This window comes from Eleutherodactylus coqui, chromosome 3 (assembly GCF_035609145.1).
Source record: "Eleutherodactylus coqui strain aEleCoq1 chromosome 3, aEleCoq1.hap1, whole genome shotgun sequence".
Classification (NCBI taxonomy): Eukaryota; Metazoa; Chordata; class Amphibia; order Anura; family Eleutherodactylidae; genus Eleutherodactylus; species Eleutherodactylus coqui.
The window spans coordinates 153,179,513-153,206,812 of record NC_089839.1 but is presented as its reverse complement, the minus strand read 5'-3'; the positions used below and the strand labels follow the sequence as shown (position 1 = coordinate 153,206,812).

The following is a 27,300-nucleotide window of genomic DNA, read 5'->3' as shown; positions in this document are numbered from 1 at the left end:
AACAAGGAGGTCCCACAAGTGGAGGAAGATGCGGGCAGTTAGATGTAATAATTGCAGAAGTCTCATTTCTGTTGAAATATTCTCGCAGTTATCAGCCGGCATCGCAGGCAGTCACTTTCCGTTTTTCATTCGCACGTATGTGAGATCACCCCCTGCGCTCCCCTCACATCGGCTCTGATAAACGAGGTTGTAGCAGTGATATCCTATAATCACGACTGTGATGCCGAACATCTGCCCTCCTTCGGACCTCTACAACTTCACGGTGTTGCCTGACTGATGATTTTGGCCGCCATATTTGGAATCTGTACCCCGAATATTGGGAAGAACACGATTGCTACACAGTACACATCCCCTTGTGAGGCGGTGAGTGCGGGTCTGGTGTGTTGCGTGACGCACAAAAGTCGTGCACACATGAACTCCATTCATTTGCATGTAGTCACGCCGCGAGCAATGCTGCAGATTTTTCGAGTCCTTCGGAACGCATCGCCCATTGTTTTTAATGGGGCAGTCCGGCACATCACACGGCGTTGGATGAGCAGATAGGAGGTTTTCCATTACGCACAATCGACCCCCTGGCGCAAGGGAAAAATCGGAATTTCACAAAAGCGATGCGACGTGTTTCCGCCTGAAAATCACCTCGCATCCACGGGTAAAACACACGTTGCCGAGCAGGATATTGGGAGGGGTTTCTTGTCCTGATACCGCGCCCGCACGTACGCAATTTGCCTGGCACAGTTATTTGTTGCAGAACATTGGCGCTGCCTCTGCCGTCCCTTATTTCCACATATAACTACTAATCTTCAGCATTCGTTACGGTTTTCCGGTGTGTCGCTACAACACATTTGGCGGGCGCTGTCATGATTTGCAGTTTTCTGCCATCGAATCTGCATTATATCCGAGGCCTCCACGGTTCTTGTTGGCGCCGCTTATGGGCTAGTAATCAGCGGCATCAGCTTCTCGTCATCACTGAGCCTCGTGAAGTGTTATTTACAGTGCCCACCGAGGGGCGGGGTCTGTCTAATATCCCCGCTAGTGGGCGTGTCGCACTCGTGTCATTTTTGGCGGTGTCCCACAGCAACAGCCAATCAGGAGAGATCAGGGGCGGGGCGCTGCCGGGCTATGGTAATGAGCGCAGAAGGTAAGCAGTGTTTCCAAGATGGCGTCTCCGTCAACCTCGCCGTTGGAGACGGGTCTGTGCGGTTCCCCGGTGCCGGCGTCGATGTTCTCCCCGGACGCGGACGACTCGGACTGCAGCCTGGACGGGGAGCCGCTGCGGAACGGGGAGTCTGACGCCGACCTGACCAGTAAGGTAAGCGGCCCGGAGCGGACGTGTCACTGGGAGGGGGCGGGACGTGCGGCCGCCGGGGTCAGCAGGCTGTGGTGGCGGGAGCAGCAGCGAGCGCCCCCCGCAGTCACTTCTCCCATCTCTTCCCAGAACTTCTACCCCCCCCCCCCTCACCCCAACTCGTATCTGCTGTGTAGGGAGGATATGTGCAGTAATGTGTGATATATCCCCCTGTGATGTATATACTGGCGGCCCCTCTTATTAGAGACCCCTGACTTGTGGTGTGTTGGACTCCGTTGGGCTTAAGAACTGCCATCTAGACCCACCTGGGGGTGAATATTGGCCCTGCCAGCATATGGCCGACTACTGTAGCTGGCAGCAGGGCCATCCATCCATTCATTCTGCTTGCACCAACTTCTGACTCCCATCAGCAGCAGAAGTCCGGATCCGTCTGACCGGGTGATGTTCTCAGGGATACAAGTTTTGCCGCTGGAGTCTTGGCCTCTTCTGTTCCTCTTTAGTGCGCCCATCACTGCGCCGGGCAATATGGTGCGTTAAAAAGTGCTGCAGTACCAAACTGTAGAACATATGGCGTTCCATTAGCGCCGTGTTATAAATGCCGCACTCAGACGCTCGTCTGAGACCCCTTTGCAGTGACTGGAGCTCCGCGCCGCGGTCTAGTGGGGGTTTCAAGCGATCACTAAGGCCGCCTGCACACGAGCGGAAATCCCGCTGCGGGATTTCCCGCGGGATTTCCGCCGCTGAAAGTTTGCATAGGAGTGCATTAAAATACGCACTCCTATGCAGATGGCCGCGGTTTGGCCGCGCGAAATCTCGCGCGGCAAACAAACCGCGGCATGTCCTAATTTTCTGCGGGGCACGCACTCACCCGGCCGCCGGCTCCGGTCTGCGCATGGGGCCGCCAGGCGCGGGTGAGTACGCGCTCGTCCCTGCAGGCGCTCGGGTCGGATCGCGCGGCGAGAATTCTCGCTGCCGGATCTGACCCGCTCGTCTGCAGGCGGCCTTAAAGGAGATGTCCCGCGGCAGCAAGTGGGTCTATACACTTCTGTATGGCCATAATAATGCACTTTGTAATATACATTGTGCATTAATTATGAGCCATACAGAAGTTATAAAAAGTTTTTTACTTACCTGCTCCGTTGCTAGCGTCCTGGTCTCCATGGTGCCGACTAATTTTTGGCCTCCGATGGCCAAATTAGCCGCGCTTGCGCAGTCCGGGTCTTCTGCTGTTCTCTATGGGGCTCCGTGTAGCTCCGTGTAGCTCCGCCCCGTCACGTGCCGATTCCAGCCAATCAGGAGGCTGGAATCGGCAGTGGACCGCACAGAAGAGCTGCGGTCCACGGAGGAAGAGGCCATCTTCAGCGGTGAGTAGAGAAGTCACCGGAGCGCCGGGATTCAGGTAAGCGCTGTGCGGGTGGTTTTTTTAACCCCTGCATCGGGGTTGTCTCGCGCCGAACGGGGGGGGGGTTTAAAAAAAAAAAAACCCGTTTCGGCGCGGGACATCTCCTTTAATGCTGTAAAAACCGCCTGTGTGAGAAGCGGGCGTACACAGCGATGACCCCCAAACTGCAGCCTGTCCGTGCCGGGAACGGCTTGCGTCTTCAGCCGCATAAGGCCCGGCTCACGCGGGTGTTCTACGGGCTTGCGTACGTAATACCCTGCACAACTTGGCGAGGTATGTGTGAGAAAACCGGCAGCTTGTCCTATCTTGGCGCGTATTATGCGAGCGCACGTGGTGATGAGCGGCGCCAGGACGCAGGGTCACTCAGCTGCACATTTGCCCGACTGCACTGACTGTTTATCCTCATGGTCCCTGACCTCCTCCACCGACCCCCCCCCCCCCCCCCCCTTTCTACATGCGGAGGACCCCCTCTTGCTGGATGTTCCCCTCCCCGGTTAGCTATGACCCTGGGCGGTCCAGCACCAATGACCGCACCTCGTTGATCCGATCGCTAGACTCTTCCACCTAACGTGGCAGCACACGGAAACTGATCAACGGAAAACTTGTCACGTGATTTTGCGCGGCTCTTGAGCGACATGGGTCTCATTACCATATGGGGACACTCCAAGCATGAAAGCTCCGAAAGTGTCTCTAATAAAGTGGCCTTCGGTATGTATTGCGGTGTATATCTGCCGCTCGTCCCCACCTGTTGTCACACAGGAGGCGCCACTGCTGTTTAGTGCCCCGTTACTGTATGAATGGGCAGCAGCGGCCGGCGCCGGGCTCACTCTCATCCTTCCTGCGCCGTTATCTCTGCTGCCCTGCTGTTAATGTCGTTCTCTGAGGCTGCCGAGCCGGCCTGATGTCACCGGAGAGTCTGATGTAACGTGGAGGCAACGGCCGGCGAGGGTGGAGCTGCTGACATTCCTCCTAGCAGGACGTCACGGCCCACAGAAACTTCTGTCACTTCTGACTTACTGACGGCTCTTGTGCTTTTACTGACTCTTCGCCTCTTCTGTGACTGCGGGGGGCGTTCACATTATTGTGTTCATACTGTCAGCGAAATGAGAATCGGAAGTATGGCGTCCACGTGGGATCGCCTGCTGACTGTTAGCACCACATCGGCCGGGCTCACACAGGCGGAGTCTCACCGTTATTACACATGCGTGATACGTGGGGGATGAGGGCACTGAAAGCAAATTGATTTTCATTGATCATTCACATTTGCGAAGATTCATTGCGTATAATATGCGTGCAAAAAAGAACACCGCATGTTGTGTATTACCGTGTATTACGCACGCGCTCTATTGTTCCTGACGGGTGCGTGCAGACATTTATCTGTGGCATCTCTACACAATGTTGCTAACTGCTCATAGAAGGAAAGTGCTTCTTTTTTTTTTCCTATAAAGATGGCGCGCAATGACTGCGGTAGCGGCACGTGCGATCTGTGGGTCCCCATTCTCTCGATCAGTTGTCAGACCCTCCTCCGTCCCCTCCATCCCATCCCCTGTGAGAGTGGCCTTACCATGTCCTGGGGATGACGTTCTATCTTTACTGGCCGCTGTGGTCTGGCGTCTGTAATGATTGGCTGCAGCCATCGTGTATACAAAACATCAGTACTGCTGGGGGAACGTGAGCGCCACCGCTGGATTGGCGGGAGATTCACTTCAGGCCCTTTTACACGGAATAATTATCCTTCAAACAAGCAAAAATGAAGGATACTTGTTCAGTGTACACGCAGCCGGCGATAAAACCTTCGTCGTTCGTTATTTATTGCATGCAGCATAAAAGTCAGCGCTGGCTCTTCCATGAATTGTTCGACTCGCTCGTTCCGTCACACAGCGATTGTGAACGAGCCAACATTGTATCTGCCGATATAAACAGGCGGCCCGAAGGAACGATGACATTCAAATGAGAAATCGGCTTGTGTAAGTGGACCCCAAGTTCGAAGTATTTCCTGCACTCTTCCCATATTTTAGCTAACTTGGACAACCCCTTTAAGGGGTTAATGAGGCGTACAGAATTGCGCAGTTTTACATACTTGTTTGTATTATACTCCAATTATGAGAAAACTTTAGGTAAAGGAACGCAGGAGGTTCTGTCATGGATGCAAAAACCGCAAGAAAAACTCTGCATGCGGCACTTTCTCGTCCGTCCCAAAACCAGAAAGCCGGTGGACCTCATTCTAGTTAATGAGGTCCGTCCGACTGTGTTCAGTTCCGTCCACAGACAGCCGTTCAACCACGCAGATTCCCCTTTCCTCCCCACCGCAGATGTGAAGGCGGCCTAAACAGCCGTTTTACATGTAGTTTGCCTATCTGACTATTAATGAGCGCCGAGAAGTGGACTCGTATACAGAATGTATGAGCTGCCGGATTGGAGGACCCAGAAACGTGTATGTCGGGAGAGCCACCACCGTCTTGTTAGTTATTGCAGTAAGCCGGCAGCATTTGTATGTGAATGGATGAACAGATGGGGGAAGAGACAACAGCTGCGCTGCCGGAGACCAACGTGTTCAGGTACTGGAGCGGTGGAATGAGATCTCCGGGCGCGCTCTGCCGATCCGCTTGTTCCCGGGACGCCTCTTCATTCCTCCAAAATGACTGCGACACTTCTGCCACTACGAGTCACACTGTGTATTGATTGTCGCACATTGCACGCTGCTTTCAGATTGGCCAGCGCTGGTCATGTGAGCAGCGAATATTGTCTTGGACAGGTGACGCACCGGCAGTGTGCAGGAACTGGTGGCAGGATCGCCGGTGGGAGAAAGGAGGTGCCAGGTGATACAACTCTATCTCTCAGCCCCAAACTTGTTCCCAGGGGGGATTGTTTCATGGCCACTTCTATCTGAAAGAGAAAAGACAATACATACATAGCAGTATGTCCAAGATGGGGTGCAACGGGGGGTGGGGAGAAAATAGGATTGTGTTTTTCAGTGTAATGGAAGAAAGTGGAGGGAGAGGCCGGTTCTTGGGCTGGTAGGCTCCCGTACAATTGGGTATTGCAGTCAATGTTCTTATAGACTCCTTTGGGAAGTTTTGCCTTTGGTAGCGTGCGTTGGCTTGTACCCTTCCTACTGGAACCTCTATGCCGTTACCAGGGTAGTAACTGAGGCGCTGCGTCCGCTAGAACAGAATGCTTCGCGCAAATATAGCGTATGAAGCAGAAGTTGTGAGCAGCAGGCGCCGAGGGGCGACATCTGCAACGTATGCTCTAATCATTTCTATCCCACCAGCTGGTGATGACTGTTGACTCATTGTAGCTGTTCTTGCTTCCAGCTTGTATTGGTGAGCCCCAGCGCAGAGCAGTATGACTCTCTACTACATCAACTTCGAGATCGAATGGATGAAGGCCGGGGGGAGACCATCTATGTCATCGGACAAGGCTCCGGTAAGTTCCTCTACAACATGAATGATTTACCTACTTGATATATATATAATTTTTTTTTTTCGAGTTGCTTTCCAAAGCGTTACGCCCAATGTCCACGGGCGGATTTGATTTGCCGAATCTGCGTGTGAGATCTGCAAATCAAGCCGCCCGTAGGGAAGCATTGGGCATCCGCACTTTATTTAACACCTGCGGATGTGTTTTTATTTGAGTTGTAGATGCCACGTGTAGATAATCAATGTAGTGTGCTCTATTTTACTGCGGATCACGCGTGGAGGTGCTCCATTCATCTCTATAGGAACTTACGATCGATCCACAGTTCATCCGCAAATACATCTGCAGATTTAAGGCTTCATGTCCACGGGGAAAATCAGATCTGCTGCGGATTTGTAACGCGGATTTGGGCTGTGGATGCACTGTAATTGTCTTTTATTTTTCATGCGGGAGATCAATTGAGCTATGTGCTCTATGAGCTCCCGCACGCGTGATCCACACTAAAATGGAGTGTCCATTTTTTTTTTCATGCTCCAGAAATTTTTTAATTACCATCTGCGGGTATTTATCTACCCGCGGGTGGTCAATGCATCCCTATGCGACGCGGATCTGCGTGCGGGAAAAACGCTGCAGATTTTAATTCTTATTTTCCCCATGGACGTGAGGCTTGAAGGTTAAAATCAATGAAAGAGGTGGGGTTGCAGATTTTTTTCCACGTGGATAATCCACAGCGCATCCGTGCAGAGAAAAAACGCACTCCGCGATCTCCCGCAAACAATCATAAATAAATAAATCTAATGATGACTCGCAGTGCATCCACTGCAGACAGCTGCATGTGCTGTGGACATGAGGCCTTAGGGCTCATTCACACGACTGTGTATAAAACGTTGCGGGGGTGACGCAGCATTTTACTGGTCTGTGTGAGTGTACTGTGCGTGGCAGCGTCATCGTGCCTCTTTTTTTTTTTTTTTTTCCTTCTCTCTTTTAATTCCCCACACTCTCTCATAGTGGGGTTGCATATGTATTGTTGCCCATATGCAATATGTTGCATACACTACCCATACAAAAGTCTAGGGTTCACGCTGCATGGTGCGCTGAGAAATACAGCATGCTGCCATCTTATTTATGTGCATACTTACATGCAGTCTTTGCAATGATTCAATGAAAGTCACATGACTGGATCGCGCGCCAAAATCACTGTCGTGTGAATTAACCCTTAGTAGCAGTATTAGAAAGATGTAAACTCGTAGAGGGTTTATTTAGGATAAGGGTTATAAATTACATTTCAGGCGCGGGCTCACACGGGCGTGTTGTATAGCGCATCGTTTTACTGCTGTGTCGGCACGCACGCTGTCATGCGCAGTATTTCTTGTTTGTTTTTAAACTTCCGCACATACACAATGTAATTCTGTTTGTACAGTGTTTATTACACGCCCATAGAGAACAGTAGGGCTCTATCATGCATTATACAGAACACGCTGTGTTCTTTATCTTATTTTATCCTTTTTTACGCAAGTGTGAATGGATCAATTAAAATCAATGTACTTTCATTGACTCCATTCGCCGGATTCAATACACATGTACTACAATATTAAATTACTCGTGTGAGCCCGGCCTTCCAGAGAGGTGTGCACAGTGACCTGCAGGTTAGACGCCCACCGCGTATCCATGATGGGGATATTTAAGGCCGTTTTCTAGCCTCCTGTTAGGATTCTGCACACCTACATTAGAAGAAGTTTTGCTCATACAGCATAAAAAGAATCAATGGGGATTGTTTTCCTGGTTTCTACCGACCTTCTGGTGAGCCGCTTCTCATAGTCTATGGGCACAAAGCAGAAATGTGTCAATAAGCAAAACTAGCGGCCTGAAACGGCGTACAGAAATACAGGTTCTAGTTCACTGTGCATGGGGATTTGATTATGGACATGGGGTCTGATTTATGTTTTTTGTTTTGTTCTTTTTCGCTCCCTCCTTCTGTTTCATAAACGCTTATATTATCATAAATCCTATAGACGCTTTCACCAGCCAGCATACACTGTTCTGCATTACAGTATACAGGTGTCAGATAAGAACAACACATTTGGTCAACTGCAGGGTTATTCTGACTTACCGCACACACAGTTTTGTAGGATGAAATCCTGCAGATGACCACGAAGTTGTCCCTAAGCGTATCACATAGACTGTCACAAATATATATGATACATAGAGTATCTCATACTCCAGCCTTTTTGCATGATATAGAGGTAAGAAACAGCCCTCTATGCGATCGCTGTCAGGTCGCCTGCACACGGCCGGTTTTGGATTGTGGAATCTAGCGGGTGACGTCTGCGGATTCCGCAGCAAATGCCGCCCATAGCATGCTACGGAAAAGCTTTTTTTTTTTTTTTTTCCTGCCCAGAAGTGGAAATCAAGTGCGACGTATCCTAGGATATATAAGTAATATACCAGTGGAGGAGCATGACCAACTAGCAGTAGCGAGACTCTTGTATAGCGCAAGAAAATTGATAGCGCTGGTGAGCTGTCGTCAAAGATAGGATAAAGCCAACCTCTAAGCATGAGAAAAAGGCATATACCGTAAACATAAAGCAGGACACAAATACAGTAAGATATGGTTGGATGCATTTGGCTTGGCATAACTGAACTTGTGCATTAGGTAAACTGTACAAGAGAAACAATAGGTAGGGTATATCCCAGCCACAAGAGAGCAAAGTAATGGCCCATGAAGTAATCATAAGGCGTGTATGTGGTAGATGCTTTATAGCTTTTGCTATTGTAGTTCTGTATTATACTGTGATATAAAGCCGTACATATGTGGGGGATGGGGAAAGTACATTCACTGAAGTTTGCATTGAGCTCATTGAAAGTTCAACTGACTATTCTCAAAGGGACCAAGGTGAAGAGAAATAAACTTTGCAGTCCTGATCTGTACATCTGTCACCTGTGAAGCATGCAGATGGAAAGTTCCACGGGCTACTGTTTGCTTGGGATGCTGGAAGAGCTTTATATTGGATAAACGAGAGAGACTAGGGGGAGAGGGGGGTTGCAATGTGTGGTTTATTATTTTTTTTGGCTCAATGCACACGGGCAGATTTTTGCTGCGGAATCCGGAGCGGGCGCCTGCCCTCAGGATTCCGCATGCAATGTAAAAGCATGTTGTCATGCCCACGAGCAAAAATTAATTGAGATTTTTTTCCCCTGCTCGCAGGAGGAAAATCGTGGCGTGCTCTATTTTGAGCCGGATTCCGTGCGGACTGCTTCTATGGAAGTCAATGGAACCCGTCCGACCCACGGCCCTTCCGCAATCATCATTGCCGAAAGGCCTTGGGAGCCACGTCATCGCCTAGCAACAACGCAGCATTTTCTATACTGGCCAGCACATCCGCAGCACAGAAAAGACAAATCCGGACAGGTGCACAGGGGGTCACTAGCCAGGCACGGTCGGATTCTGCTGTGGGATCCTGCATGCAGAATCTGACCCGGTCGTGTACATGCGGCCTTAAATAAGAAAAGTGATGGAAATCTAAGTAAATATTTGGTATTACAAAATCAATCATTGGTTTTAACAATTTATTTTCGCAATGAACTGAGGAACTCCTTCAGCCTACAGTAGTGCCCATCCATGCTAATTGATTCCATACGTCCAGTTATCTCCTGGAGTCATCTGTTGAGGTCAGGGCTATCAGAAATGTTGATTTGGCATTTTTTCCCCAATAGCCGCACATCCACTAACCTCTAACTCTGCAGGTCAGTGGTGGTTCTAGGTTCTACAAGTGTATTGGAGGGTTTTGTCTTTCATGGGTGACGTTAGTCCTGCGTGGGGAACACTTCAGGGTTTTAGCCTCTTGCATTTTTGGAACAGAAATTTAGCACGGTTTTTTATTTTTTTATTTTTTGGTCTTTTGTTTTTTCAGCACTGATTGTAACAGGTTTTCTAAAGAAACAGAAAGCAAACTGGTTTCTGTCTGCTGCTGTTTAGCTAGATTTACATTTTATTGGACAAAAAATAGCAGTCTACCACACTGTTTATAATATACTTTTTAAAATGACCTGCTCTTTACACCCGGTACCGGATCAGAAGTATTTCCCATTAATTTCCACGGGGAAACCTCGCATCTCACTCTCATGCACATCACAGTGCGTTACAAAGGGGTGCAAAGAGAGCGCCTGCTTAGCAATGCTGGAAAACCTCGCTCATGTAAATGATTTGAAAGAAGGAGGTTTATATTCGTGTGCCTCGCAGCGCACATCTTGTGTGAGTTTCTTGGCAGAAACAGACAGTTTTGAGCAATCACTTTGCATGGGTACTAATGGGCTAATCAGCTCTTTAGTACTTCATTTGTATGGGCGAAGATTTCATGCTGAGTTGAACTCAGTGATGGACGAAAAGTGCACGATGGGCACACATTTACACACTAACGCAATAATTGTTCTGTGTGTAAAAGGGCCTTTAGGCCCAGCTCTCACGAGCATGTTGGTACAGCTAATGCCGCACGCATCTTGGGCATGTGATACACTGTACCAATCTTCAGTAGGCGGCCATGTTGCCATTTACACAACTTGTGCGAAATATGTACCCAAGAAAAATCGCAGCATGTGCTATCTTGGCAAGTATTACGTGAGCACGCATATCAAGATAGAACGCAATGTCATTGCATACTGACTGCATGCTGCACATGTATATCTCGCGTGCTGCCAGATGCGCTCGTGAGCCCGGCCTTGGCTGCGGGGGTCTGCTCAGTTGTGGTTTTATGGTGGCTGGGGAGCCCCTGATTGGAGACGGCTGAGTATTGGTCCCAGAAGGTGACTGAGGGGGCAGCCTGTGATGTCTTCATCTGACACTACAACCTGATAAGGAGTCTTGCTGTAATCGTCTGTTGTCATTATGTCCTGTGACTGCCCGGCAGCACGTGTAATCTCACTTACACCCAGCAATTGTTACATCTGTGTAATAAATTCATTCTTAGTTGGTTTCAAACTGGACTCTTAATTTTAACCTAATAATGAGACCCTGACCTCTTATCTCTCTGACGTGGGCTGTCCTACTGACCTTGTGTCCACAGCGCCTGTCGGAAGGTGATAAAACACCAAGTACTGTGCATATGATCCTATTAATCTACATTTTCTGTTCTGATTATTTGGTACTTAACCCTTTAAAGCCTTTAAAATCTTTTGAACAATAATCGTTGTGGGCTTTTTACAGTGCAAGGTGATCTCTCAGACGTTGAGCGATCACCTTGCGCTCCAAGCGGGGGATGCAGAAGACAAGCGGGGCCACTTGTCTTCTGCATCCAGCTGTTCTCTGCTTGGAGCGCCCGGCTGTTTTACAGCCAAGCGCTATGAGCGGGGTATGAAGAACACAGCTGGACCGCTGTGTTCTTCATAACACGCCTGTCTTCAGGGAGCTGGATACAGCTAAAACAATAGTATCAGCTGTATCCCGCTGTGAATTCCTGATAACTGATCGATGATCTTTCAGCATGCTAAAAGATCAGCCATGGCTTAAGACTGCACGATGTCTGTGCAGTTAGACACAACGATTATCACTCAAAAGACCGCTACTAAACCTCTTGGGGTCATTCACATTGCATTTCTCCCCAGTTTGGAGCAGACCTGTCCGGCAACCTCTGAAGTCAGCACCCCATCTTTCAAAAAAAGTTAATTTTTTTATAAGTTCTGGTTGCACCCCAAAGAGTTCTAGAGTTCCCAATTAATTTTAAGACTAGTTCTAGCGAATTAAGCAAAAAAAATCAACAAATGTATCTCTGCGGTGCTAACTTCCAAAAATGATATTACTAAATCAGCGAGAACGTTGTAAATATGGGTATTAGAGCTTCAAGCATTAAGAGTTTTCTTCAGAACTCTTGAGGTGCTACCTAGAAATCGTGGGATTTCCCCAAATTTTTTTACACATAATAACTGAAATTTAATTATAAAGTTATTACGTGTAAATAATTTTTTAGGAGATCCGGCGATTTCATAACCGTTCTGGGTAGCACCTCAAGAGTTCTGAAGAAATGCTCGAAGCTCTAGAACCCATATTTACAACGTTCTCGCTGATTTAGTAATATCATTTTTGGAAGTTGGCAACGCAGAGATAAATTTTGTTAATTTTTTTTTTTACTTAGTTCGCTAGAACTATTTTAAAATTAATTGGGAACTCTAGAACTCTTTAAGGTGCATCCAAAACTCATGAAAAAATTAACTTTTTTGAAAGATGGGGTGCTGACTTCACAGAGGTTGTCCGCCAGCTGTGTGATAAGGACCTGCAATCCTTATCACACAGCTGCCAGCTGGATTCGAATTTCAGCACGTTCACACAGGTGAGAGAAAATTGCACAAGATTTTTGTGTTGAGACGCACATCTCACACAAATATGAACCCCATTCTTTTGAATGGGGTCATACACATGAGTGGCATGTTCTGTCTTCCTGCGTGCTCCCTTTTGAAAATGGGAGAACTCCACGATCCTCAGCCGTGGCTGACACCTGCAGCGGAGGCTCACTTCATTCCCAAAGTTCTGAAAGTCTGTTTTGACATAAACTCCTCGCATCCACGGGGAAATTTGCATGGTGGGGAGTGCGATATGAGGGCGGGATTCACACCCCCATATTGTATTCGCTAGTGTGACCTAAGCACTGACTTCCCCTCACTTTGGGGGGTGGGGTATGTCTTTATAGAATACAGGTTTTTTTTTTTTTGTTTTGTTTTTTTTTTTTTATCAGCTTTTTTGTTTTTTAGAATTTTGTACATGTTTGTTTTTGGGGATAATACACACAATGCCAATCACCAAGTTATCAGCTTTAGCAATAGAAGCTCCCAGCCCACCTAAAACCCAAAATATGGTAGTCTGGCCCGAGTCCACAGAGACCAAAGCACTCTTTTTGGAATGGTGCAAATGCCTACTGTTGCGGTTTGTTTGCTCGCTTATGCTAGTTACGCCCCAGATTTGGTCACAACGTTGGACACATGAAGCATTAAATTGGAGATTTGGAAAGTAAGCAGTAAATATTCAATTATTTAGCTAAAAGGTTCGGGCTCACATAGGCGTATGATTTACCATGTATTATGCAGGCTCTGTACGCCTGTGTGATACACAGTAACTCGCAGACAATTACATTGCCTTATGCAGTTCCAATTTCACTAGCTTGTCGGAATTCTGTAATACACAAGCGCAAAAAACACAGCATTTTGTATTTTGCGATATATATATTCTATATATTATAAAAATGTGTGTCAGATATAGAGAACAATGGGATCTATAGGTACGTATATACACGTGTTCATACGCAATTACACTGCATATGGGTGGCGTGTATACATGACAGAAATATAACAAGAAAAGCTGCATACAGCAAGGCAGGTTGGACTTGGTTGTGGAGATAGTTGCTGGTCTCAGAGGTGAGAACTGCATCTTAAACTTTTATGGCATAACCTGTGGATATGTCATAAGTCCCAGATGGAAATACCTCTTTAAATCCCCTGTGTAGTGCCCTAGAATTACTGGCACTTTAAAATAATGACCTTTTGTGGAAGAATCTTGGGTGAAAATTGGTAATACTGAGCCACTTGAATACCGTTTAGTGATTTGAAACAATTACTAGTAAGGACACTTTTGTTACATCTTCTATCCTGTAATGATTTTGTTCTTGGTTTAGATGGTACAGAATATGGTCTTAATGAAGCCGATATGGAGGCATCTATTGCTACAGTAACTAGCATGGCCGAGCAGATTGGCGCTGATATGATCCTGCTGCGCGAGCACCAGGAGGCTGGAGGCAAAGTACGAGACTACTTGGTACGCAAATGTGTAGGAGATAATGACTTCTTGGAAGTAAGGTAAGAGTTCTGTGTGATGTTGGCCTTTCTTCTTTTTACCAAATTATGTGTTTTGAGTGTAAATATTTATAATGGGCTATGGCCAAATTCCATTTTTTTAGCATGAACATAAAAATGAGTATGGGTCTCCCGTTATAAACAGTAGAGTGGAAATGGAGGACTTGTTGTGCAGAAGGCTGCCTTCGAATCATAAACTCTGATTTCTGAAGCTTTAAGTCCCGTTACAGAATTTTTAAAAATCTTAAAAGAATAGGTTTTCTTTGGTTGATCACTTGAATTACTGCAGCCCTTTACTTCCTTCCTGCCAAGGCAGTGAGAGATGGCATTGTAGCCAAAATACCTTGCACATATTAACCAGACAGGGTGATAGAAAGTTGTTTGTAGATGTTTCTATTGCAGGGACTTTCTAGTTAATGAGGTCCTGTGATCACAACAGCATTGCCTCTGATTTAAACAAGCCACTTATTGTAACCTCAGGCTAAGTGGTGCATTAATTTTTGTCTGTCTTGTGTCAGTGGGACTTTGAAAATCTCCTCCACTTTGCTGTTACTTTAAGGCCTAATGCACACGGACGGCTTTCCACTGTATTTCACCACAGCTATTAGGTTCTATTGAACCTAATAGCTCAATGTACACGCTGCGGAATTCGGCAGAGTGAAATTACAGCAGCAAATAGAACATGCCGCGGGTAGTCAATGGAAGCCGCATGTCACGCTATACTTCCGCTGTAGCACAGCGGAAGTACAGCGTGAAAACGCGCCCCGCCGACTGTGTCAGATTATGCTGCCGGTGTGTCACATGACAGTCATGCGCTGTACTGGGCACGCGTGCTGGCGCGTCTTGCGGGACTTCAGGCAGCAGATCTGGAGGTAAATATGGGGTCTTTGGGGGGGGGGGGGGGGCGCTGTGATGGACTACACTGCGGTATTCTGTTTGCGGAGCCTGTCACAGCTGTGTGCATTAGGCCTAATGCTGTTGATTTTTCCATGTGGAAATTCCGCAGCAAACCCGACTCGTATGAACGTGGCCTAAAGGGATTTTTTCATAAGTTGAAGGGAATAGTGGATATATTAAAGGGGTTGTCCCGCGCCGAAACGGTTTTTTTTTGTTTTTTTTTAACCCCCCCCCCCCCCTGTTCGGCGCGAGACAACCCCGATGCAGGGGTTAAAAAAGAACACCGGACAGCGCTTACCTTAATCCCCGCGCTCCGGTGACTTCTTACTTACCCGGTGAAGATGGCTGCCGGGATCTTCTACCTCCGTGGACCGCAGCTCTTCTGTGCGGTCCATTGCCGATTCCAGCCTCCTGATTGGCTGGAATCGGCACGTGATGGGGCGGAGTTACACAGAGCTACACCGAGCCCCATTGAGAAGAGCAGAAGACCCGGACTGCGCAAGCGCGTCTAATTTGGCCATTAGACGGCGAAAATTAGACGGCAACCATGGAGACGAGGACGCCAGCAACGGAACAGGTAAGTGAATAACTTTTGATAACTTCTGTATGACTCATAATTAATGCACAATGTGCATTAATATGGCCATACAGAAGTGTATAGACCCACTTGCTGCCGCGGGACAACCCCTTTAAGTGTATAACATATAATATTTACACTTATTTTATTTGATTGTGGGCTATTTAATTGCTAGGTAGGATGGCATGTAGTTGGTATTTGTTAAAGTTCACCCACCTCTGATAAATGAAGTTATTTTTGTCTTAAAGGAGATGTCCCGAGGCAGCAAGTGGGGTTATACACTTCTGTATGGCCATAATAATGCACTTTGTAATATACATTGTGCATTAATTATGAGCCATACAGAAGTTATAAAAAGTTTTTTACTTACCTGCTCCGTTGCTGGCGTCCTGGTCTCCATGGTGCCGACTAATTTTTGGCCTCCGATGGCCAAATTAGCCGCGCTTGCGCAGTCCGGGTCTTCTGCTGTTCTCTATGGGGCTCCGTGTAGCTCCGTGTAGCTCCGCCCCGTCACGTGCCGATTCCAGCCAATCAGGAGGCTGGAATCGGCAGTGGACCGCACAGAAGAGCTGCGGTCCACGGAGGAAGAGGCCATCTTCAGCGGTGAGTAGAGAAGTCACCGGAGCGCCGGGATTCAGGTAAGCGCTGTGCGGGTGGTTTTTTTAACCCCTGCATCGGGGTTGTCTCGCGCCGAACGGGGGGGGGGTTTAAAAAAAAAAAAACCCGTTTCGGCGCGGGACATCTCCTTTAAGGGAAATGCTTTTTTTTTTTTTTTTTTTTATAAATTAAAAAAAACAAACAAAAAAACCCCCCTCTTGCTGAGAATAGGCTAAGAGTCCAGATCGCTTTTTCCTTGTGATCAATCAGGGGTAATGGGTGGGGACAAAGGTTTGACTTTCTGGCATTGTGTTGGGATATGCATAACATTTGATGGGAATAGCCTTTTAACATCAGGTAAGGAATAATTGTTCCCTGGAGCTCTGTGATATGCATTCAATGTAATATCAAATGACCAATATTTCCGCCATAAGTTTTATATATACTAGTTTTATCGCTTTGATATACTTAGTGGTAAGTCTTTCCCTTTGTTCTTTAATAGGGTTGCTGTAGTAGGCAATGTGGATGCAGGAAAAAGCACACTCTTGGGCGTTTTGACTCACGGAGAGCTTGACAATGGACGTGGCTTTGCCAGACAGAAGCTTTTTCGGCACAAACACGAGATCGAGTCGGGTAGAACCAGCAGTGTAGGCAACGACATTTTAGGATTTGACAGCCACGGTCATGTTGTCAATAAACCAGACAGTCATGGTGGAAGTTTGGAATGGACCAAGATATGCGAGAAGTCTTCAAAGATCATTACTTTCATTGATCTAGCTGGACATGAAAAATACTTGAAGACAACTGTTTTTGGAATGACGGGTCATCTGCCAGACTTCTGTATGCTCATGGTGAGAATAAAATGGGTGTGCAGGTCTGATATGTTCTGTATTCTAACTCTTCCTTCTCACTTGATACATTTGAAACACAATTGGCTATTCTTGAAATGAGCTCAGTTTACAGACATAAATACATTGAAATAATATACAAATGCCCTATGTATGAAGCCAGTGCCATGATTGCCAACGCATAAGGATGCCACTGAGGTTGAGTCACAAGCATTAATGTAAGATGGCGCTGTTTTCAAGAGGATCTGTCACCTCTCCGTGTCAATGTTAGTAAATATCCATATTCTAATGAATAAATTTCTCAAGCACCTTTTCATAAAGCTCTGTACCCCTCCTCGGTTTATGACTTGGGCTACCAGTTGAGGGGTGTCCCTACATACTACGCAGTCAGATCGGTATGCATTGTTAGTGCGGCCATGAGTCGCAGCAAGTTCATTTTTCATTGTTGTCTTTGGTCATTTTGATCTGTAGCACAGATGGAGCTTCGCTGATGTAGTGATTTCGTCAGCTGTAGATTAAGCATTTGGCTGTAAGTTTCCTCTCTGCCCGTCTTCATACATTTTATTGTGTTTTGTGCAGAAGGCACATTTCTCAAATTATGCACATGTAATCCAAAGGTAACTGATTGTTGGGCTCATTGATGCCTTATATCACACACCAGTGCTATCAATGTATTTAAAGAGCCACTCTGGAGAAAACACATTTTTCCATGCCTGACCATGTAAGTATAAGCCTGCAGTAGAAGCTAATTTTCCTCATTTTAAGGGAAAAAAGTCCTTCCCAACTCCAATCTGTTAATCGGAATAATCCCCAGATCATCGACCCTTCTGAAGTTATTAATGACTATAACATGTAATATTATGTCATTCAAGAAAGACATTCAGGCCTTTCCTGTGCTGTTATAAAGTTCACCATCACTATGTCCTCAGGCAGAGCCTTCCATAGTTTAATGCTTTTACAGTAAAGAACCCCCTACTATGTTGTGTAGAAACTTTCTTTTTTCTAGATGTAGAGGGCACCTCCTTGTTACAATCCCAGTTTTGGGTATAAATGGATGATGGCAGAGATCTCTGTACTGTTACGTTCAGTTCACACAAGAACTCAGATGGGACATGAAAACGGCGGACTGGACTCATGGACAGACATACCACACACACAGAGGAGGGGCCCAAATTCTACGCGTATCTCCCACTTTAAACGTGTACATTCTGTTACGTCTTCCACACCCATGAACTGTCGAACTCAGATGGAACTGCAAAGCAGACTTCATACTTGCCGACAGGCGAGCTCAGATGGAACCGCCAAACTGTGAATTGGACTCCTCCTCACGGACATGCATAAACAAACGTCAAATAAACGCTCACCTGCACACATAGCCAGATGGAATATGAAGTATTCGTATTTTGGCCAAGATACTTGAAGGGGTTCTGTCATTTAAAAAAAAAAAAAAATTCTTTACTTACCTATTCCTTCCGTGTCAGTCTAATTGCCAGATCTTCACCTCACCTATCTTTTGTCTCCTGCGGTCCCAGGGGGGTCACTTCACCTCCAGCTGGCTGATTTCTCTGCTTCCTGTGAGGTCACGTACTTTCACAGGCAGTCGTCTTCCTACCAGCCAATGTACCTCACGTCACAGGCCAGCAGGGAAAGTGCCGATCTACTGCAGAGACTGCTCATTCGTGCTGTCTCTGAAATAGATCAGAATTTCTTCCTAGGCAGTGAACGCTACAGCACACGGACCTGACCTTTACTGACCTGGCTGGAAGAGAATGCGGGGAATGCAGCCTTCATAACAAACCGGCAAGCTTGCGGTGAGGTGATATTGCTTATTGTTTTCAATGGGCCTGGCAGCAGCAGTGCCAACCCTATTGAAAACCTAGGGAGTACATCGCAGACTTCTGTCACAGCTATGGCAGGGGATTCCTTCATCCTTGTGGGGGTGAAGGAATCCTCTGCCACAGCTGTGGCAGAAGTCCGTGATGCTATCCCATTGCTTTCAATGGGGCTGGCACTGCTGCGGCCCCATTGGAAGCAATGAATTGCAGGCAACCCCTGCAGCAATTATTTTGGTAGAAGGGCTTGAAATATAAGCCCTTCTCTGAAAATCAGCCCTCTTATTGGTCACAGCGCTCAGGCAATTGGAGGCAGCGCCCAGCTGTCATTGAATGACAGCTGAGCGCTGCCTGTGATTGGTCACAGCGCTCAGCCAATAGGTGTGACTGGAACTTCTTTGGTCTCTTTCACTTGGTTTCTGCATCAGTCTTTTTTGAAAGTTGGATAGAAAAGTGCCAAAGTCCTTATGCAGTTTTCTATGTATAAAACACAAACCCGGGATGAAACCAGTGTTGGACGGAAGCAGTAATGTGGATAGTCTCAGACAGGTTATAGTTTAAATTTCAACCTAAAATTGTGACCTGTAATTTAGCAATGTTTTTCCTTCTTTAGGTGGGCAGTAATGCTGGTATAGTGGGTATGACAAAGGAGCACTTGGGTTTGGCACTGGCTTTGAATGTCCCAGTCTTTGTGGTGGTAACAAAGATTGACATGTGTCCAGCAAACATATTGCAAGGTAAAAAGTAGTAACACTTTGCATATCCTATGTAAATTTACAGCTGATTGCTAACATTAAAGGGGTATTCCCATCTCATTAATCAACATTCATTGTATCTAATAAGTGATATGGAGCAGTTCATCAATTTGCAACCTGTGTCCAAAATGCAGCACTGCAGAGATGCAGGGGGTCACTTTACATTTTGTTGTGTTGTGGTCTTGTACAAACTTAAAAAAAACCCCTCAAGCTTTTTCACTTCATTTTGCACTTAATACCCCATAATGACAAAGTAAACGCAGAATGCTAGTTTTTCAGTGGGGTTTATTTGTTTTATTTTTTATTTACAAAGCTTTTCAGCATTTTGCATTGACATAAGTATTCAGACCATTTGGTATAACATGAAATTTAATTCTGAGGGCCTCCCATTTCTCTTGATATTTTTTTGAAGTTTTTCTACAATAGATTGTAGTCCATCTGTGATAAATATTAGTTCCTTAGACATAATTTTAAGACTTGCCCCTGTCTATATAAGATCTCACAGCTCACAATGCATATGAGAGCCAAAACCAAGTCATGAGGATGAAAACACCTGTAAAGCACAGGCAGGGTTGTGTGGAGGTACAGTTTTGTAAAAGGAGCCCAGCAGCCTCCATACTTCTTAAATGGAAGAAGTTTCGAACAACCAGAGTTGCTCTTAGAGCTGCCAACCCAACATATTAGGTAGAAGGGCCTTGGTAGAAGTGACCAAGAACCCAATGGCCATCTGGCGGAGCTACAGAAATTGTGTGTAGATGGCAGAAAGTTCGTGAAGGTCAACCATCACTGCAGCACTCCACCAATCTGGGCTTTATGGCAGAGTGTCCAGAAAGAATCCTTTTCTTCAGTAAAAAAAAACACATTAAATCCCACTTGGAATTGGCCCCAAACACCTGATGAACTATCTGGGCTGATGGAACCAAGATTGAGCTTTTTATCTTTTATTCTAAGCGTTTTGTCTGGAGTAAACCAGGCATTGCTCATCACCTGCCCAATGCCATCCTTACAGTGAAGCCCAGTGGTGATAGCATCTGGGACAGGAAGCCTGCTCCTTTCAGCTTTTCATCAAACCTGGCCAAAGTACAAAAATTCTTAATGAAAACCTGAACCAGACTGAACAGAAGGTTCACCTTCCAATAAGACAATGCCCCTAAGCACACCGCCAGGAAAACACGGGAGGGGCTTATGGGACAACTCAATGTTTTCGAGTGGTCCAGACAGAGCCCTGACTTGAAGCCAATAAAACCTTTGTGAAGAGATCTGAAAATGGCTGCACACAGACTGCCCCATCCAACCTGACGAATGATCTTGAGAGGCTCTGCAGGGAAAAATGGCAGAAAATCCTCCAAATCCAGGTGTGCAAACCTCATGGCATCATACCCAAGAAGACTAGGATGCAATCATTGTCAAAGGTGCTGCAACTAAGCACTAACTACAGTATCTGAATACTAATGTAAATGCAAATATTTAGTTTTCTAACATTTTGTTTTGATTTATCATTATGGGGTATAGCGCTTTCCCCCCGCCTGCCTCCATTTATTGTAAGCAGGCAGCTCACAACTTAACGGCTGCTGTTTACACTGAACGGCTAGTCGTAAAGGATTCTACACGCAGAAACTGAACAATTATTGCTCAGTTGTTCAGTCTCTGCATGCATTTACACAGGATGACTATCATTCAAAACTACTGGGAGCATGGGATTTTAACAACTCTTGATGATGATTGTCCCATGTAAAAGTGCCTTCAGTGTCATCTCTGTAAATTCCAGAGATAAGTCCAGACTGTAGAGCCTGCATCCTCTGCCTCTCCGCATCATGGGAGTTAAGCATGGTAAATGCAGTAGGTGAAGTCAAACTTGAGGTGGGGAAAGGAGGTAGTGAGCAGCAGTGAGGGCTGAAAAAGAATGTCTTGGGAGGGAACAAGTAGCATAGTTGGATGAACCATACAGGGAAGTTTTTATGGTGATAATGCTATGCCTGCAGTTTATACAAGGTCAGCATGTGTAGACATTCAGGCTGTTAGTCGGGAGATATGGGCCTACCCAGGAGGAACTAGGAAGTAGCCATCCACAGAAGTTGTACAGGAGGTAAATTGGGGAGATGGGAACACCACTTTTAAATGGAGTCTGTCAGCTCAAACGTATCGTCCAAACTGCAGGCATGATGTTCTAGAGCTAGAGGAGCTGAGCAGATGGATATATGGTTTTATGGGGAAACATTTGGTGTAACTTGTAATTTATTTAGTTAAATCTCTACTTTCTGAGCTTAAGAGTTGAGCGGGAGGTCCTACCGGCGTTTGACAGCTACTCCTGTATATACAGTCAATCGCAGATGGCTGTCAATCATTGTTAGGACCGCCCATTGGACTGTTCAGCTCAGGATGTGCAGAGACTTAACTGAATAAATTACAAGTTCCACTGAATCTTTCCCATAAAACTACATATTGGTCTGTTCAGCTCCTGCTCTACAACAGGACTACAGTTTGGACAGTAAGTTCAAGCTGAAAGACTCCTTTAATCTGATTTGTTTAGACTTTATAAGTTTTTGAAGCGGTATATGGTAAACCTGCAATAGGTTGTGTTATTTCAAACTGTAGAAAGTGGCAATGCTGTCACGTAAGACTTCATCCAGATTCAGATGTGGCAGATTATGCAAATACAGTGGAGAAAATAGTCAGATTTCAACCTTTGCATTACTCAGGGTGAAATCTGCTTCAAAATCCACATATAAGATATATCTGCCACGTCTGAATATGGTTTAAAGCAACCATCCAATCTTGTACAAACCAGGAAGGCCGCACTACTTCTGATTACCTGATGGACCCTATGGATTGGTAATACAATGATACTTTAAGGCACTACATGCTGCTCTGATTGGCCAGTGATACTCAAGTGAGCAGCGCTGGGCAAGTAAAGCAGCATGTAATGTCTTAGATTACTAATGTGCTACCAATGCGCATCAGAAGCCCTGTGGCAATCTTGGTTTGTCCTGGACCATTGGGTCACTTTCTAATAAAGGGGTTATCTGGGATTAAACTATTGATGACCTATCCTCAGGATAGTTCATTAATAGCTGGTCGGGGTCTACCACTCTGGAGGATCCCTGACGGTCCACTGACTAAACTGACGGCTGTACTTAGTACAGTGAATGGCACTGAGCTGCTCTCCGGCCATGTGACCAATCAAAGTAAAGTCACAGGCCTGAGAAGAGGCCGTGGCTTGAGGATAGGTCATAAATAGTTTAGTCTCATAAAACCCCAGCTGCTAATAGACAAACTTCTAAAATTGATTGTCACAAGCTTAACAATATGTCCATGGTACAGGGAAGGAAGTTAGTCATTTTGACCTTTTTTTAATGTTTTTATGTGCACAGAAGATTATATGAAATGGTTTTAAATTGCATTAGAAAGATTTAAGCGAAGTTTTGGCTTAACTTTGTAGAAACTCTGAAGCTGCTGCAGAGGCTGCTTAAATCCCCTGGCTGCAGAAAGATCCCGGTTTTGGTTCAAAACAAAGATGATGTTATTGTCACTGCTTCCAACTTCAGCTCTGAAAGGTATACACTTCCAATTTAAATGGATATTCTTGATCTGGTAAAATTAGGGTGGGAAAATGTTATGAACACAGGGACACATTTAGGCTTTGTTGATATTGGCTCTAGTCCCTGCTCTATTGGTTTTCTCTTGCTCTTTGATAGCAATGCTATAGTAGAGAGGAAAAAAAATTGCATCAAATTTATCCTGGCCCGGCTAATAATGGAAGCCTTGACACTAATGCAAACAGGGCTTCAAAGGTTTGATTTCTTATAATTAAGGTTTCCAAAAAAAAGCAGCAGGGCAAAATTTTCTTTTGTGGTGTCCTATTATAGTAATTTATTGCTGTTCTAACTTTCTTCACAGGATGTGTCCGATCTTTCAGATCTCAAATGTAACAGGGGAGAATCTGGATCTCCTTAAAATGTTTCTTAATCTGCTGTCCCCACGCACTAGCTCCAGGGAGGAAGAACCTGCAGAGTTTCAGATCGATGATACGTATTCAGTACCGGTAAGGTCGGAGTCGTCTGCACAGAACTAGTAGAAATCTGCCATTGATTGCTGGGTTTATGCGTGACATCACTAAATGCTAAAATCATCAAAAAATGCAAGAAGGGTTTGTTTTTTGATATTCTAGAACCGGGCAGATATTTCCTTGACATTTTGGGGATGTTTTTTCTTGTATACTTGTTCCTAAAGTATCTCTCTCTAGGGTGTGGGCACTGTGGTTTCTGGAACTACCTTAAGGGGTCTGATCAAGCTTAATGATCTGCTGCTGCTTGGACCGGATCCTCTTGGCAGCTTTACATCAATTGCCGTGAAGTCAATACATCGCAAGCGTATGCCTGTAAAAGAAGTACGAGGTGGCCAGACAGCATCTTTTGCTTTGAAGAAGGTAAATACCAAGGAAATGACCTTAGAAGGCAAACAGCCCTAATTGGCTGATATGTTTTATTTGACAGTATTATGTTGCCACATATTGTGTCTTCATTCTCAGATTAAGCGTTCTTCTATCAGGAAGGGCATGGTGATGGTTTCCCCACGCCTTAATCCTCAGGCATCCTGGGAGTTTGAAGCAGAGATCTTGGTGCTGCATCATCCGACCACAATAAGCCCGCGATACCAGGCAATGGGTACTATATTTTTTTACGCCTTTAAAAAAAATAAAAAAATAAATAAAATCAGTTTTTATGTATTTAAATCAAAATCAAGGTGTCATGGCTTATGTATGTACAAGCTGGATAGAACTAGGATACGACGCTCTTAAGCCCCCTGTCCACAGCCGTTTCAGAATGTCACCCATCGATATTCTGCTGCCGGGAAGGAGGGGGCTGCTGTCTGTTCTCTGCGGTGAGCCTATCTGACAGGCTCACCGCAGAAAATTGCAGCATGCCGCGATTTAGATTCCGCGAGCAGAGAATCGGTATGATTCTCCGCTCATGGATGCTGTGGCTGTGCTTTCCAAAGCAACGCTATGGAAAGCATTCACTGCGTTACCCGTGACCAGATTATCGCCGCGGGTAACGCCCGTGGTATAATTTAGTGATCTTGTGCTGTAGGGAGGCACGCAGCCGCAGCATGTGGAGTTCCTATGGCTCGGTATGCTGATGTGCAGCCTCTGTGCTTGTGGATTTGACCCGTGTTTGATTTTACTTCTTTCCCTCTATTGTCTAAAATGATTCAAATTAGAATAAAGATAATAAGCTGTATTTTTATTTTACGTAATATGACATTTAGAAAAAGTTTGAGTAGCATTGTTTCATTGCTTGCTTTAGCATTTTATAAAGTTATATTTTAAATCTTCTGACTTGGTCAATGACCTTCTACATTATAAAACACATTAATGAAATGTTCTGTTTCAGTGCATTGCGGAAGTATTCGCCAAACTGCCACCATCTTGAGCATGAGCCGTGACTGCTTACGTACTGGTGATAAAGCTACAGTTCACTTTAGATTCATCAAGACTCCTGAGTACTTGCATATAGACCAAAGACTGGTTTTCAGAGAGGGAAGAACCAAAGCAGTGGGCACCATAACTAAGGTATTACTTGCTAGGATCTTTATTTGTATAGCGCCACCTTATTGCACAGTGCTTAACTGAGATTGCTGAAGACTAGATAAATATTGAATCTATCTAGATAAGTCACCCTGATTGTTTGACTGATACATTCATCCCTATAGCCCTACAATTAATGCTTAATTTATTTATTTATTTTCTTAGTACTTCAGGCATCGCCCGTATCTGACTGTAGAAAGTAAGAGGTCTAATCTGTTAAAGGGGTTGAGGAAAACAATCCTTTCTATGTTAAAGGGGTTGTCCCGCGCCGAAACAGGGTTTTTTTTTTTTTTCAAAAAAGACCCGGACTGCGCAAGCGCGTCTAATTTGGCCATTAGACGGCGAAAATTAGACGGCAACCATGGAGACGAGGACGCCAGCAACGGAGCAGGTAAGTGAAAAACTTTTTATAACTTCTGTATGGCTCATAATTAATGCACATTACAAAGTGCATTAATATGGCCATACAGAAGTGTATAGACCCACTTGCTGCCGCGGGACAACCCCTTTAAATCTTCCCTACCCCAGGATGTATGTGTGGGAAGAGGTTCACATGTAAACATATATAATTATGTGACATGGATGGTGCAGGCTCAGAAACTGAGACCGTGACATTGGGAGCACACTGTTACAGATGGCTTCTCGCTGCAACAGTGGGGATCGGCGAGAACACAGATTCCCACCCTTAAAACCTTTTACATACTGCAATCAACGTTGATTGCAGCATGTATGGTGTTAACGCAGGAAGGATGCTCCCTCTATCACATCATTGGCCCTCGACCATGAAATCATGGAGGGTCAGTGGGTCGCCAAGGCAACTGGAGGCCTGCAAGTGGCTTCAAGGTCTGTCATAGCAAATGCTGGCAAGGAAGTCGCATTATACACTGCAGTAGAGAAGTTCATTTAGCCTCCCCCCAAAAAAGCAAAATAAGTCATCCAAAAAGTTATTTATCCCAAAATGGTGCAAAAGACAAACCCTCATATAGCTCAGTCAATGGAAAAATACATTTATAGTTCTTTGACTGCAGCAATGCAAAAAAAACAAAATCCCCCAAAAAAGCCGTAAAAATATTTCAGTATTGTAATTGTAGTGACCCGCAGAAAAATAATGATACCACATAGTAAACATACCCCTCCGTGACATACATAAGCCCTAAAGCTGGGTTCACACAGGGTGGATTTGCTGCGGAAATTGCGTCCAGAGTATCACTGCGGCAAATCCGCCTGCGGCCGCTAATCCCGGGGTTGGCCAGACATGTGAACAAGATTTCTCAGAAATTTTGGCCACACGGGATGGCGAATCCGTCACGGCAAAGCCGGCGTTGCGACATAGATTCCTTGACCTTAGCATGTCCATTTTTTTTTTTTTTTTTTTTTTGCAGCCACGCTCTCCTCAAATGTCAGAATTTGCATTAATTGTCTTTGTATATAATTACTAGACATGTAATGAACTATTTTGTAATTTCTAGTTGTTACAGAGCACAAACAACTTGCCAATGAACTCCAAACCACAACAGGTAAAGATGCAGTCCACCAAAAAGAGCCCGCTTGGAAAGAAGGATGAACTGAGTCCGGCGACAGCACTAACAGATGAGGTTTCCCCCACAGCTAATGCTGCTGCGATGTCAGGAGCCGCCCCTCTGCAAGCACAGGTACAAGGGGAGAATACTGTCTGTTTATCTGGAAAGAGACCTAGATCCTTGAAAATGCACAAAAGCCCGTGGGCTTAATTCAGATGGGTGCATTTTATGTTTGTGCGCTGTCCATGTAATTCACGGACAATACAGACCCATTCTAATTCACATGGGTGAGCTTTCACATGGACGGATGGTCTGTGTGAAAAAAAGAAATTGCTGCGTGTCCTCTTCTGGTCCCTTTTTATAGATGAGACGGTCTGCGGTGATCAAACTGCACACACAAGTGTCCATGTGCTGTCCAATGCACGTTGTGTCTGACATTCTTGGAGGCAACTCAACACTGCTGTCTGAAGGAGGTCTTAGGGTTTATTTTGTCTTTTTAATACATATAAAAAAAGTTTTTGGTTTTTTTTTTCTAAATAACCACATGCTGTTTTTTGTATGTTCGTCATTTTCCTGTTTCATTATTCCCCTGCACAAAGAAAGAGAGCCTGTATTTGTAAATGATCAGACCCCACTTTGCTTTCACTGACAAAGTGCATTGCAGAACAAAATTTTGATCCAAATTTTGCGGAAGTGATTGGGTTTCTTGAAGCTCAGAGACCCATT

The 27,300-nt window shown here is 45.5% G+C and overlaps 1 protein-coding gene across 1 annotated transcript in view; it reads left to right on the top strand.

Moving 5' to 3' along the window:
- Window positions 1-1,129: 1,129 nt before the first annotated feature.
- Window positions 1,130-27,300, top strand: part of GTPBP1 (GTP binding protein 1) — a 41,604-nt gene continuing 15,433 nt past the window's right edge. Inside the window, exons 1-11 of the mRNA XM_066596375.1 lie at window positions 1,130-1,309; window positions 6,026-6,137; window positions 13,784-13,964; window positions 16,535-16,883; window positions 19,326-19,449; window positions 22,907-23,021; window positions 23,365-23,509; window positions 23,711-23,893; window positions 23,996-24,131; window positions 24,861-25,039; window positions 26,524-26,706. Coding sequence (XP_066452472.1) covers window positions 1,157-1,309; window positions 6,026-6,137; window positions 13,784-13,964; window positions 16,535-16,883; window positions 19,326-19,449; window positions 22,907-23,021; window positions 23,365-23,509; window positions 23,711-23,893; window positions 23,996-24,131; window positions 24,861-25,039; window positions 26,524-26,706 — 1,860 coding nt within the window. The 5' untranslated portion in view covers window positions 1,130-1,156. The remainder of the gene's footprint in view (window positions 1,310-6,025; window positions 6,138-13,783; window positions 13,965-16,534; window positions 16,884-19,325; window positions 19,450-22,906; window positions 23,022-23,364; window positions 23,510-23,710; window positions 23,894-23,995; window positions 24,132-24,860; window positions 25,040-26,523; window positions 26,707-27,300) is intronic.